Source organism: Dryobates pubescens, chromosome 3 (genome assembly GCF_014839835.1).
Source record: "Dryobates pubescens isolate bDryPub1 chromosome 3, bDryPub1.pri, whole genome shotgun sequence".
In the NCBI taxonomy this organism is placed as follows: domain Eukaryota; kingdom Metazoa; phylum Chordata; class Aves; order Piciformes; family Picidae; genus Dryobates; species Dryobates pubescens.
This window is the reverse complement of record NC_071614.1, coordinates 36,919,141-36,934,117: the sequence shown is the minus strand read 5'-3', so window position 1 is coordinate 36,934,117 and position 14,977 is coordinate 36,919,141. Positions and strand designations below refer to the sequence as shown.

Below are 14,977 nucleotides of genomic sequence, written 5' to 3'. Positions count from 1 at the left end.
TGAGCCGAATATTTGCAGCCTTTTAATTTTCTTGCAAATAACATACCCACAACAGAAGAGTAAGCCTCACGCCAAATCTCAGTTGGCCTTGGAATATTATACACATTTGACAAATAATAACTACTCTCAATACATGTATGGAGCAAACTGAAGTAAAGCCTAACTCGATCAACATAAAAAAAAGAGTTACAAGTTGTCTTCAAAATAATTGAATTCCCCAGAAGGAGAATGGAGACCTGGTCATGATGGACACAGAGAAGACTGAGGTGCTCAATTACAATTTTCAGCTTTCACATACTATGTACACGAGTCTATATGTATTTGAATAAGCAGATGATGCTAATACAGCAGTATTGAGAATGGTCTTAGTTATGTAAAATAGTCTTTGCAATGAAATCACAGAAGCATACTCAATTTACCTTGGCAGATGGGCATAGGAGAATCCCATTGATACATGCCATTTTGGTGACGTCTACATGTCGCATTGTTGTGACCAATCATTCTGTACCCAGGTTTGCAGTAATAGCGAACTTTACTTCCAGCAGGACCACCTGTTTTATTTACAATTCCACCATTCCTTAAGACAGTGTTTAGGCTGCAATAGGGAGCTAAAAATAAAAAGGACATTATTAGAAACACAAACAAAATTTATACAGTTCATGTTACTTATAGTATAGGCAAACTAAGAACACCATTAAAATTGGTTGAGAACCCTTGATACTACTTTTGAAATCCTCAATGAAGATTCATACTTCTTAAGCAGAAATATCATAAAGTTCGCAAATAGTTTATAATCAAAAAACAGTTTATATTATTGTACATGAAAAAGCTACAATCATGAAAGATACAGATTGTTCTGTAAGTTAACTCACAGCTAGTAAACAGTGTACTTCAAATTTGATAAATTTATAAATATAGAAATGCTCTTTGAGACATGCAATACAAAAAAATAATTATGAATAGTTGCATTAAAAAAATAATAATCCAATGCACTTAGACATGATTTGCAGAAAATAATCATGGTTGAACATCCACCACTGAAATAAGCCTATGAACGCTTTTTACAGGTAAGAGCCACAATACTCTACATCATATTGAAATAAGTCTTAGGAATACTGTGATGTTCATATAATTTTCTATAGACAATTATCCAGTAGAAGTTTGACTTATATTTCACAAGTGCATAATTACAGAATTTGGTTTACATCTATAATTATTTTTCACATTGCTTCTTTACACACATTTCTGACTTCATTTATCTTTCAATATCTCTCTCTTACATTTTTTTTCTTTGTATGCATATGTTGTCACCTCAGGTGTATCTATGATATCCCTTACCACCTAAAATGGGTGCTTCTACTCACTGCCTATAGAAAGATCGTAATTTATGATTAGACTCCTAATTGAGATGTCCTTCAAATGTCTACATTTAGATCCACTATCAACATCAGTATTTCTAAGAAATGCCACCCAAAAAAAGCAGCAAAAGTAGATCCTATATTAAAGATGCTGAAAATTATTGCATGTACAGAGATTCTATTGAAGGATCATAGTTCTTAATTAAGCAATATTATTTCTTCTTGAAATACAATTGATATACATTCATTCACTTTGGGGGGTTATTTGAAAACAAAAGTAAATAAAAACAAAAACAAAAAAACCCCACCAAAATTTAAAACCAAACAAACAACAAACAGGGCAAAAATCAGTAAGCTAGGATGGTCTGTGATTGGGGTCATGTTATGTGTCCCTTATAAGCACAGTGATGTTCAGTTACATGTGAACTAACTACATGGAATAACTAACTAAAATGCTCTTTAATTTAAAAGGTAATTTAATATTTAGAGAAGTTAAAAAAAAAAAAAGTTTTAAATTTTCTTTCCAATCTATTGAAGGAAAGAAAACAAGATATTTTCATTATTACACAGGCTGCTTAAGATCAAAAGACAATTGTTAAGACAAAAAAGTTATTCTCAGCAATCTCTTAAGCACTATTTAATTTTAAATATCCTAGGAAAACTTAAGACTAGCAAGTCAGTCACAAACATTAAGACAAAACTCCAAATTGATCTCTTTTTGATCTGTGTGCAGATTTGTTTTCATTTTGCTTAGCTTTAGCAGATTTATGTTTTCTTCCTCTTTTTGTATAGGCACGGTATGTTAAGAGGATGACAACATATTCGCAGTCTAAAGCTACACACAACTCATCAGGGGTCAAATTATAACTGGGATCAGACTTAAATAAATGGATTATATGTAGTAGAATCACATGTAACAAATTTGAGAAACAGCAGAGTGTGAAAATATGTTAGCAAACAAAAATGATCCTAAGGAGAGCATGGAGTGAAATCATCAGTATCAGACTCTTCTGTTGAAGGAATTCAGGAGCTGATGACCGGATAATCTTGTTTTCCAATAACCATTTAATCTTGACTAGTAACTTTTACTTTAAACTGCTAACATTACAGTTATACTAACAAAAAATTCACGGTGAGACACATAAAGTGTAAGGGACTTAACTATAAAAAGATTTTGAGCCTAGCAGGTTGTATTTTGTGCTCTGATTACCAGGGAACTTATTGTCATTTTTTTCCAGCTGTAGATAATTTCAACACTATATAGTATAAATGAACATCCAAAGAAATGAGCTTTAAAATGGCATGAAATATGGGACTTTCAGGTCTCTGAATTACACAGAATTATATCAAAATACTCAAAATTTCATGGGAAGCCACAGGGGAAAACTGTCAGTCATAACTGTTACTTATGTTGTAATAATTAACAATGCTCAAATCCCAAAGGCATGGTTTAAGCTCGCCAGTGAAATAAGTGGTGTTCAGAGAAAAAATCAAGCAAAAGATCATTCTAACTAAGAAGAAGAAATTGATACAAGAAAACAAGGGCAACAGAAACCAGCAGAATTTACCTCAACAGGCTAATATACTTAATACCAAATTGCTACTGTTGCAAATCTTCTGTAAAAATCCATATCCTCCTTCCCCAGAAAGAAAGTAAAGCTATGAACTGTATTTGACTAGGTAGGAAGGCTATACCTGAGAAAAGTGAGAAAGAATACTAAGGTACTGGGTACCCACAAAGGTACTGGGTTTAAGAGTCTAGTAGAAGAGCATTCATAAGAGATTATGCACTGAGACAAGAAACTGGAAGGCAGAGATGGGAGGCTAAGAGCCAGTGAAGGAAATGAGAAAAAGGATCTGGTTATTTATTGGAAGTGGCATCAAAAAGATGTATCAGATATTGTGTTTAGCATAAAATGTATTGCAAGGAAAACGTGTGATTCAGGGAAATAAAAACTGGAATAAAAACACAGAAAATAAATTGAAATTAACTAGTGAGAGACAGAGAAGGAGAAGGTTATGGACTGAAGCAAGAAATAAGGAAGGTAATTAATCAGGGGAGGCATTCAAAGAGGAAGCAAGGAAAACTAAGATGAGAAAGTAGAAGGGAGAGAAAGATTGTCAAGAGCTGGATAGTTCTTTATCTATCCATTTACTACAGCAGAGTTGGACTAGATGACCTTTAAAAGTTCCTTTTAACCCAGTGTACTCCATGATTCTATATTTTCCAGCAAAGAACTATTAAAGCAGACTGTGATTTGTAGGGAAAGTTTGACAAGACGGAGATAAGATGGAAAGGTTGAGGATCACAGATAGACTGGCTTGGCAGAGGTATTTTTACTGGAATGAGCATGAGGTCTGGGACAAACTAGGCATGGGTAAATAGAGTAATGGGACTACATGAAAAGAGGCGATTTTCTTGAATCAAACATTGAAGAGTTCAACAGAGGGCAGAAAAGATCCCACATACAAGAAAGGGGCTGTGCCCATAGATTACCAAACTTTAAAATTCCATGACTGTTAACAGTGTCTCTGAAACCCATAATAATGTGCATTTTGTAATATGAATCACATGTTTGGATAAATTATGTTGAAAAAAATCTACTTAATATAGACCAGAACTACCTACTCTTACAGAAATGTTTATTTATAACATTTTAAACTAATGCCAGTAAGCAGTCAGCATGTCAGAAGACAGCATCAATGATACAGTCAAGCAGCACCTGTAGTCTTCATCCTCATAAAAACTCTACCAAAAGTCATGGTATTTACACTGCAAAGGCAGAGAAATATGAATAAAAAAGGCTGATACTCAAACAACTATGTCTAAGCTATACATAGCATGAAAAGGATATCTGAAGCAAATCATCTAGAATTCTGAAGATGGATTTTGACTTCACAATTCTGAAAAATCTTCTTGAAGACTTCATTGAGACAGTAAAGGAATACTGATAAGACTCCACACAATTCTTAATCTACAGTTACTTAATCTACAGTTTAGCAATTTTTAAAGTGTTCATTAAACAGAGCTCTCTTCAGACTGCTGGCTGAATAAAACATGTCATCTTCTAGGATCAAAAACTGAATATATAATTGCAGAACTAAACACAAAGCAATACATTAAAAATGTCTGAATATCTGGAGTGTAAGCAAATGTTTGAAGAATGTCAGACTGAAAACTACAGCCTTTGTCAGCTGAGTGAAAATTCTGGGCTTAAGCAGGAAATCTTACGGAGTGTATCAAGGATATAAAAAAAATACAGTTTTCTCCCTGACAGTTTCTGAGAGCATCTGTCCCAGAACTCCATAAAGTTTAGCTGACATCGGTGCAATGACACAGGAGTGCTCTTATCTAGGAATGACAGTGTTTTACCACAAAAAGTGAAAAACTTCTCTGAAGTCATTCCAGCAACCTGAAGTAGCTCTACACTTACAGATGTAATTTATTTTTCCAAATGATGCAGCGGACATTCTTTCAAGACATCCTGAACACCAGCGGCAAGGCAACATACTGAACATTTTCAGCTCACTTACAATCACAACATCCATTTGTCATTTGCAACTGAAAACCAGTTGGGTAACAACTGCCTAGCTAAATCACATATCACACAGAATCACATAGTGTCAGGGGCAAAAAGGGACCTCGAGAGATCATCTAGTCCAACCCCCTTGCCAAAGCAGGATCACCTATACCTATATCACTAGTCAACTGACGTGTGGACAGCAGCACAGATAAAAACTGATTTTGTATCTGCATGACCATGCTCTTCCTTTCACAAAATATATTCTCTTAGGAGCCAGAACATTTAAACATTCATGCTGTTTGAGGAAATATGTCTAAAGGAAGTTCAATAAAACAACTTCGCATTACAAATTAAAATTCTCTGAAAGTGGATGTCCAAAACCCCAAGATGATTTTGTCAATCTTACAGTGAATGACATTTTCTCTAGGAATTTATCCTAGAAAAGGACTTAATTTCCCTGCAGTATCTCTGACCAATATTCAAAAAACTTATTGGAAGGAGAGACTTCCACTGTTCACTGAAACAATCCTGTTTGAAATTCTAAACAATACACCTTCCTTCAAATTCCATTTTGTCCTTGTTTAGCTTATATAATAGATTTTTGTTGACAGAAAAAATATCATAGCTTATTCCAATGCCTCCTTCTAACTTTCACTATTGGTTACTTCCTTGTCTTCATCGTCATATTACCTGGGGATCTTATGTCCTTCGTGCTGCTATTCTTTAAAGATCCAGTGGGGCAGAGGTTTTCTATCATTCTCACTTTAGACATTCTTACTTTATAGATTAGAAATCAAATGCTGGCTCAAGTAATTAGGAAAGGTCACATGAGAAAACTAAATGTACTACTTCTGATTATGAAACTATCAATTACATACATTATTTTTTTCGTTTCGCAATGTATAGTATAACAAAGGAGAAAAATACACAACCAAGTAACAACAACAGCAGCAGGTTTATTTGTTATTATTTTTCTTTTGAAGTTAATCTTTAAATCTAATGGAGAAAAAATATGACTACAAGGTAAATTTACAAAGGTTTATTCCATCTTTATTGATGTAATTATGAATGTCCACCTCCTCAACACTTAAACATCTAACTAAATAAACTGTTACTCTTAAATGATCCTGTTCATATTTCTCTTGACTAAAAGTACTTTATCAGCCTCTACTTTCCTGCTGTATTTACTGCATGAAATCACCACCTAAAAGTTTAGGAATCATAGGAAACAAAATAAGCATATAAAGAGTTATTTGAACTTCTTGTCACTTCTAACTCACTACTGGAAAATGTAAAGATAAAACCAAACCAATCAATAGCTTTTTCTCCTAAATTGACAGAGAGAGGAAGTAGGAGTGTTTGTTTGACAGGTACAATATTTAATACAAGATTAAATGAATGCTAAGGAATTAAGTTTCATCTATTAACAGATGAAGCTACAAGAGCAGAATAAAGGTGTGATGGATTGACTCTGGCTGGATGGAAGTTGTCCAACAAAGCCACTGTATCAATCCTTTCATCAAGTGGACAGGAGACAGAAAATACATAAAGAAAGGCTCATGGGTCAAGACAAGAATTACTGTCTTTGGCAAAACATGATTGATCTCAGAAAAATGGATTTATTTGTTTGCCAATCAAATCAGAGTAAGATAATGAGAAACAGAACTAAATCTTGTAACACCTTCCCCAAGCCCTTTCCTTTTCTCAGGCTCAATTTTGCTCCCCATTTTAATAATAATAATAAACCAGGTAGGAAGAGACCTTCAAGATCATCGCATCCAACCCATCAACCAATCCAACCCACCTAAACAACTAAACCATGGCACCAAGCACCCCATCAAGTCTCCTCCTGAAGACCTCCAATGATGATGACTCCACCACCTCCCCGGGCAGCCCATTCCAATGGGCAGTCACTCTCTCTGTATAGAACTTCTTCCTAACAGCTAACCTAAACATCCCCTGGTGCAGCCTGAGACTGTGTCCTCTTGTTCTGGTGCTGGTTGCACCAGAGACCAACCTCTGCCTGTCTACAACCTCCCTTCAGGTAGTTGCAGAGAGCAATAAGGTCACCCCAGAATCTCCTCTTCTCCAGGCTAAGCAACCCCAGCTCCCTCAGTCTCTCCTCATAGGGCTTGTGTTCCAAACCCCTGACTAACTTTGTTGCTCTTCTCTGGACATGTTCCAGCAAGTCAACATCCTTCCTAAACTGAGGGGCCCAGAACTGGACACAGTACTCGAGGTGTGGCCTAACCAGTGCAGTGTACAGGGGCAGAATGACCTCCCTGCTCCTGCTGGCCACACTGTTCTTGATGCAGGCCAGGATGCCATTGGCCCTCTTGGCTGCCTGGGCACACTGCAGGCTCATGTTCAGCCTACCGTCGACCAGTACCCCCAGGTCCCTCTCTACCTGGCCGCTCTCCAGCCACTCTGATCCCAGTCTGTAGCTCTGCATGGGGTTGTTGTGGCCAATGTGCAGAACCCAGCACTTGGATGTGTTAAATCTCATGCCGTTGGACTCTGCCCATCTGCCCAGCCTGTCGAGGTCCCTCTGCAGAGCCTCCCTACCATCCAGCAGATCAACTCCTGCGCCCAGCTTGGTGTCGTCAGCAAATTTACTGATGATAGACTCAATGCCCTCATCCAGATCATCAATAAAGATGTTAAAGAGCACAGGGCTCAACACTGATCTGTTTTTTCCTCTGCCTCTTACCCCCAGCAGCACAAGGGGATAGGAAATGAGTATTTCAGTCAGTTCATCACTTGTCATTTCTGCTGCTCCTTCCTCCTCAGGGGAAGGACTTCTCATGATATTCCTCTTTTCCAGTGCTGCATCTCTTCCGTTCAAGACAGTCATCAACAAACTTATCCAATGTGAGTCCTTCCCATGGGGCTGTAGTTCTTCACAAACTGCTCCAGCATGGCTGCCTTCCACAGAGTCACAAGTCCTGACAGTAAATCTGCTCCAGTGTGATCTTCATTCTTCATAGGTCCACAGGTCCTGCCAGAAGCCTTCTCCAGTGTGGGCTTCTCACAGGGTCACAGTCACCTTCAGGCATAGACCTGCTCCAGCATGGGGTCTTCCATGGGCTGCAGGTGGATATCTGCTCCATTGTTAGCCTCCATAGGCTGCAGGGAAAACAGCCTGTATCACTATGTTCCTCACTACAGGCTATAGGGGTACCAGTGCTCTGGCACCTGGAGCACCTACTATTCCTCCATCTTCTCTGGACTTGGTGTCTGCAGAGTTTATTGTCTTACATGTTCTCAGTCTTCTTTCCAGCTGCAATTACTCTTGCACAGTAACTTTTTCTGTCTTCACAAATACCTTATCACAGAGGTGCTACCACCATCACTAATGGGCTTGAATTAGCCAATGGTGGGTCCATCTTGTAGCTGGCTGGCACTGATTCTATCAGACAAAGGGGAAGCTTCTTGCTGAAGCCACTGTTGCCCTCCCACTACTCAAACCTTTCCACACAAACTCAATATATGGTCAAATAGAGATTTATGAATGGGTCTATATATATATATCTATAGGTCTATTGGTAGGTAATTACAAATTAGCAAAGTAATCATTTGCCTTTTTTACTCCTGAATGACTAAACCAAAGCTGGTAAATGTTACAGAGGCAATGTCAAATTTCAGTGTAGTGAGCTAAGTACGGCCCTGCTTCTCAAGTCACCATTTGTCCAGTAGATGTACGAAGTACTGTAGTGTACCTTTCCACCCCTACTTAAAAAAAAAACTAAAAAAATTCACCTCTTCATTTTTATGCTACCTTGCTTGGGTAAGAATGAAGAATTACTGGAGAACAAAGCCAAGGAGCATGTTAGGCAGGTGTCTTTCAAAGCAGTTTCAAACTGTCATCTCATAGAGAGTGAGTTTCTTGGGCTGGGCTCCTCAGGTTTCACTTTCTGCACTTGCAGATCTTTCCCATTTGTAATAAACTGTACAGATTTGTTGGAAACCAGCTGTATAAGGAAGCCAGGTTAAAGCACTACAGAACAACAAGCAATCATTTAAAAAAAAAAAAAAAGTCAGCACACAATTTTTTTTAATATATTATTGGTATCCATTTTAGTGATTTTACCTCCCTTTCAAAGAAAAGAGGGATTTCTTCTCTAGAGCTAGCTGCAACTACGCCATACAAATACTCACTAGATTAAGAATGAGATGCTTTAATATGAAGGTGTTAGTGCAGTAAGGAAAATTATTATTTGGATTAAAACCATGCTTGTGCCTCTATAATATGCAAAAAAACCCATTAAAAATACTTACTTACTCCTCTGCTGTAATGCTATAGCTCTTTTCTACCAAGATTTGGCAAAAGGATTTTAAAGCGCGAGGTAGAAAACACACAAGTAACATTATAGAAATATCTTACGCAAGTAGGATTGTATGCTAAAGAAAATACCAAGTATTCCTTTGAAAGCTTCTGAAGAAAATTTGTATCTATAAATGAAAGCTAGCTCTGACAACACTACAATTTTCAAAATTTTGTGTACAGGCATAGCTAGAGAAGAAGGGGAGGGTTGTGGGAGGGCAGTAGTTCATTTCAATAGGTTCTTCATTATGAAGAAGCCTGCTGGCTCAGTCACAGCTGCCACGATATCAATAGCCTTTTGGGGATCTTGTATTTTTCCTGCTTTCCCTCATTAAGATTCAAATCCCATTGTTTATGCTGCCGCTCACAGTTACTCTTCTTTCATGCTGATTATTTCCATTGAATCTCATGTAAAATGTACAGAAGTTTAGAGAAAAATGCAGACGCTGACTGCTAGTGAAGTGTGTGTGTGTGTGGGGGAATCAGTTGTTTGTTCCTAAAATATAGCCATAAGGGTTACATCTCTCTCTCCAGTCCCCCAATTTTGTTATTAGTTGCAGCTAGTGTGATAATAGTTAATGACTAGAGCCTAGCAATTGGACAGACCACTTATTCCCTACTGCAAATGTATTTTGCATAAAAGCAAAAGTGTACAATAATCTCTCATTTGTCAAAATCCAGTCTCCTTAATAATTTGATACTTGCAAAATAAATCCTCTGCATGAAGTCTATTAATGTTACCCTGATGGCACTTGCTCACGTTCAGTTCATGAGAGAAGGCCCACACCCTTCACTGCCACATGTCTGAGGGTTATCATGTGATAGATTCTCATTATTCCCTCTTCCACACTCTCAATCCATCTATTAGATGTTGCAATTGCCTTTCTCCCATGAAAAACTTAATGAATCTCGAGTATGTTTGAAAACAACTTCCCATTCCCCTGTCCCTGAGTTTCACTTACTCTGTAGTAATTGGTCAAAGGCTGCTTGCAAGTTGGAGATAAAGCTTTTAGAGTTTTTTTTTATATTTTTTTCCCTGACTGTTCATAGTTCTACTTATAGTCCCCAAAATAATGATCATCATTACACTCTGAGCTCAGCCCTGATCTTCTATTTCAGGAGCAAGACAAACACTCCAGAGGTTAGAGAGACAGCACATGGATGGTATATGAAAGGAGTGAGCTCTGTGAGAACAGCCTTTACCATAACTAATTGGGAGATACCTTGTGCTTGATAAAATGTTCTTCTAAAACATTCTTAATATTCTCTCCTTAGACTATATTGACAATTATTATCTGCCAAAATTAAAACACACAACCTTTACACTGCTAATCAAGTACATACACAGAAAAAGCAAATGTTAACAACAGACAGTAATTATCACCTTACTATTTGCACCACAAAAATAACCCCTAAATCAAACCTTCTAGGAGCAGTGTATCTACCGATGTATGTATGAAAACATTTTAAACAGGCTGCAAAGTGAGAAAGGGTCAATATGCCTACATGTTGAGTACAATCCAGTATTGCAATACTGGTAACTAATTTATGTTTTTCTTAATAAGGGACAGAATTCATAAAACTGTTTAGATAGACTACTTACACATTTTCATGTCACCACCACAGCAGATTCGTGTGCAGCCTGTTGAAGAAATAAGGGATTTCCCCCCACCTCAGTTTTCCCTTTATTTATACAGGAAGAAAGCCATGGTCATAAGAATTGTGAGCTGCAACTCAAGGAGCTGTAAACTTAATAATTGTGTACTGAATTGCAGGTGGAGTACCAAAAATCACTTCAGGATCAAAAATTCACACTGGAGTACTTCTGTGTAAATCCAAGGGCTACCCTTTCCACTATATTTCAAAAGTTTTGCTCCAGGTTTGGTAAGACAAGATAGCAGGTTGCAGAGAGAAGTGTTCTTTGGAAAAGTATTGATCTGGAGATCTTTGGCAAATGGAGAAAAAAGGAGAGCCCAAGCCCTGCGCTTTAAACTTGGAATAGAATGACTACACATCTTCAGTATATACATTATAATAAATTATCTTCAGAGAAAAAGACATATTACAAGTCAAAATGTCATGCTAAATAGCATATGTAACCACAAAGTATAATTTAATGGAAAGCATTAATAGTTACCTGAGTAACGGATCTTGAAACCTTTCTTGCTGGTTGCATGATCAGTTGACCAACGAAGATATAGCTGATTCATTTTGCTCGTGAAGTTCAATTGTCCAGTGTGATTTCCACTTAAAGCAACCAGTAATGGGCTTTGTCCAGAAGAACCTTCAGAAATAAGTAAAGAAACTATCAAAGTTTTTGAGTACTACCAGTTTAAGTAATCCTTTCTATATTTTAACTCAGATGTAAATCTGAATATACAATGGAAGAAAAGGAAAGAATAGGAAATAACTTCACACATCATTTCCAGTGCAACAGTTACGAGATCTCTATTTAAACTAAACACCCAGTTTTTGGTTTTTACTAGAGGTACAATAAAAAATCTTGGTACAAACAAACAAACTGAAATAGAAAACAATTAGTATTTTTGCCATAAACAAAAAATAGTGGATTTGTTTTTTAAGATTCATTTCTATATGGGACAACTACTTCGAATGAGGCTATGTTTCTACTGCTTGTCCTCTTATATCTTCTATGTACTTAAGCTCTTTTCCAAGACCATCATATTACATAGTGAACACATTAGCTGAAGAATGTTCAGTCACATTAAGATCATCACAGTTTCACTATGCTATGAATTTACAATATGTACCTCATTAGGCTTGATTCTGTTAAAAGATAGTGTGCTTATTACAGAAGAAAAAAAACAAAACAAAATAACTGTATCTCATTTCAATCTCCAACGGAAAGCTTTCAAAACCATGAAATTGTGTCTTCTTCCTTCATATGAATGGTATTTCCAGCTGAACTCCTCCTCCCTCTCATACGCTCACTAGGTCTTTTGCACCATGTTTTTCAAGTTTAGGAAAGCCATTTTCCACCAACATTATTGTGACCACAGCAGTTATTTCAAAGAAAGAGGCTGCTCGATTGTTGGTTTGGTTTTTTTTTACCCTGGGTCTGAGCAGCTGCTGCCTGATCAGCTCTTCTTAAGTTGCATTAAAACACAAACCCAAAACCCAAATCAACTGACACCTAAATATTGAATACAATTGCAGACAGCCTTCTGCCCCTTCAGTCCAAAACAATGTAGTGCATTATCTGTTTGTGAGGCTTCAGGCACACAAGGGAGGTTATAGAAGCCATAGCAAGCCATAAAGATTAAAACAACCTCCCAGTTTTTATTAAATGAAGTTCAGCCACCATAATGACAACACTGCAACCAAAACAGCATTACTAAATAAATTCTAAATAATAAACACATATACAGGAAAGAGCCAATAAGCATAGGTCTAAGCACAAGTTGCCCAGCGTGCCCTCAAAAATGTTCTGCGGCTTATTTATTTTCCATATTAGGGAGTTAGAGCTGGATGATTGCAGTGTAGGATAAATGTGAGGAATGCTGAGATAAATTATCAATGCTTACAAATACTTAAAGGTTGTGTGTCAGGAGGATGGAATCAGTCTTTTATCGGTGGTGCCCAGTGACATGAGAAGAGACAACAGGCAAAAAGTAGAAAGTTACATCTAAACATGAGGAGGAATTTTAAGGGTGGTAGCGCACTGGTACATGCTACCCATAGATATCATGGAGTCTCCTTCTCATAAGACTTTCAGATCCTGCCTGGATGCCATCCTGTGCAATTTTCTCTGGGGTTGGACTCCATGATCTCCAGACGTCCCTTCCAACCACTATTATCCTTGTTTATTATTTCAGAGTTTATCTATATAAAGAAATAAATACTCAGCTTCTGGTGCACTGACCTGTCACACGATGCTTTCCTAAACCTGAAGTAAACGTTGACATTTCTGTCTGTTTTCAATGACAGAATTTTATTAGTTTATTTCAGAGAGAAAAAAAGAAACAAATTATATTTGCTGTAGTAAATGGACACTAGTTAGTGCAAGTAGCTTGAATACAGTGTTTTCAAGTTCAAATGCTTTTAATAATTATATTCATGGTACATTTATAGTTGTCTGGTTTGGAATGCAGTTGGGATTTCCTAAGGGTATGACTGATAAGTGGGAATAGCTAATGGGTTTATTGCTCCCAGCTGACCCGTGTGACTTCATCAAATCTATGCATGTAATGATCATCACATAGCTGCTGAAGCACCAGAACTTACAATGTATTAAGTTAGGTGTAGCTACTATTTTGGTTTGCAATCTGAAGCTGCCTTATAAAGTAATTGGAGAGTTGTGCCTTGACAAATACTCTCTATCTAAAGGTTGCCTCGCTGATCTTTACATAGCTTCTGTGTAAAGTCTGGTGAGGCATCATTTCCTTGTGTAGATAGATCAGCGCAATTCTACTAACTTAAATAAAGGTATATAAAGGTATACGGTTTTGAACCGCAGATATGGACATGATACACATTTATTGTAAAATGCAGCAATACTGGGAAATGCCTAAGATAGCTCTGAACAACCTAATCTGAATTATATCATTTACTGTAAACTGTAAAGCCACATCAGCATTGCCTTCTGCCCCAAACAAACTCATCATGCTGAGCTGTAGAACTAATTAGCCTAGCAAGGCATACTGCTAATGTGGCCACAGGGACACAAACAAGTATCTCTGCAAGGCACTGCAATGCGCTGTATTTAAATATCAACTTGTGGAGAGCTAGCTCAGGAATCTCTACATGGCACTGTATTGAGAGGTTATAAATATGCCATTATCTTTCTCATTTAAGTTTGCTGGTAGGTGGCAGAAAACATTACTTCAGCAGAGCTGCACTAGAGATAAATTTGTAAGGGTGTGATTTCCTGTCATGAAATGACAATGCTTAAAAATGCAATGACTATGATAATTCTTCTCTCAGATCTATTATTGATAATCTGGTTTCACTAAATTTAAATGCATAAGAAAGAAAACAAAAATATTCATGAAGGACACTAAGCAGTTTCAACAAAATTTCTCAAAAGGAAACAAAACAGTAAGACCACTAGAAAAGTTCCAGGAACACCACATGTTCTCTTGATGGTAAATATAAACTAGAGTGAAGGAAAAGACAGTCTTAATAGGGTTTTTCCAGACTATTTTCACCACTAATCTCACATAGACCTATACAGACATTATAAAGGGGGGAAAAAAAATAATTTATCTATATCTATATATAGATATACTTATTAACCAGAATTTTTACAGGAATGAAAATATTGTGGTGTGGGTTTTTTTTTCCTGAATGTTGTTATCAAAACAGGAAAAAAAAAAAAAAAGACATTAAAAGCCTACAACTTAAGAAAAAGACAGTAATGTACCTCAAAAGATATGACCTTTTAATATTTTTCATGCTAGGAAACTCCTATAGTGAACATTAATCAGTTCTATCACAGTTATATATTCTTGGTTAACGAGGGCAGATATAATAACAGTATCCAAATGAATAAAAATATATTAAAGCACAGTCATAAACTAGTTATTCTCATCAATAAGGAGAACAGAAAAAGTGATAATAAGCTCAGAATCCAGTAGGAAATAAGACTGGGATGTTGCATCTGCTATTGCTCATCCTCTTACAATAACTAAGAAAACTGAAAAGCTTCTTTGGCTTGAATGCGTCCATAAAAATTGTTATTGACTAGAAAAAGCCAAAAGTAATATAAATACTGGAACATTTATGTTTCAGGTGTATTGCTGCATTATGAG

General features: G+C 36.8%; 1 protein-coding gene across 1 annotated transcript in view; it reads right to left on the bottom strand.

Annotated features, from left to right (window-relative positions):
* CSMD1 (CUB and Sushi multiple domains 1) overlaps positions 1 to 14,977 on the bottom strand; it is a 963,767-nt gene that overhangs the window by 75,312 nt on the left and 873,478 nt on the right. Inside the window, exons 48-49 of the mRNA XM_054179968.1 lie at positions 11,344 to 11,490; positions 420 to 608 (exon numbers count right to left, since the gene is read on the bottom strand). Coding sequence (XP_054035943.1) covers positions 420 to 608; positions 11,344 to 11,490 — 336 coding nt within the window. The remainder of the gene's footprint in view (positions 1 to 419; positions 609 to 11,343; positions 11,491 to 14,977) is intronic.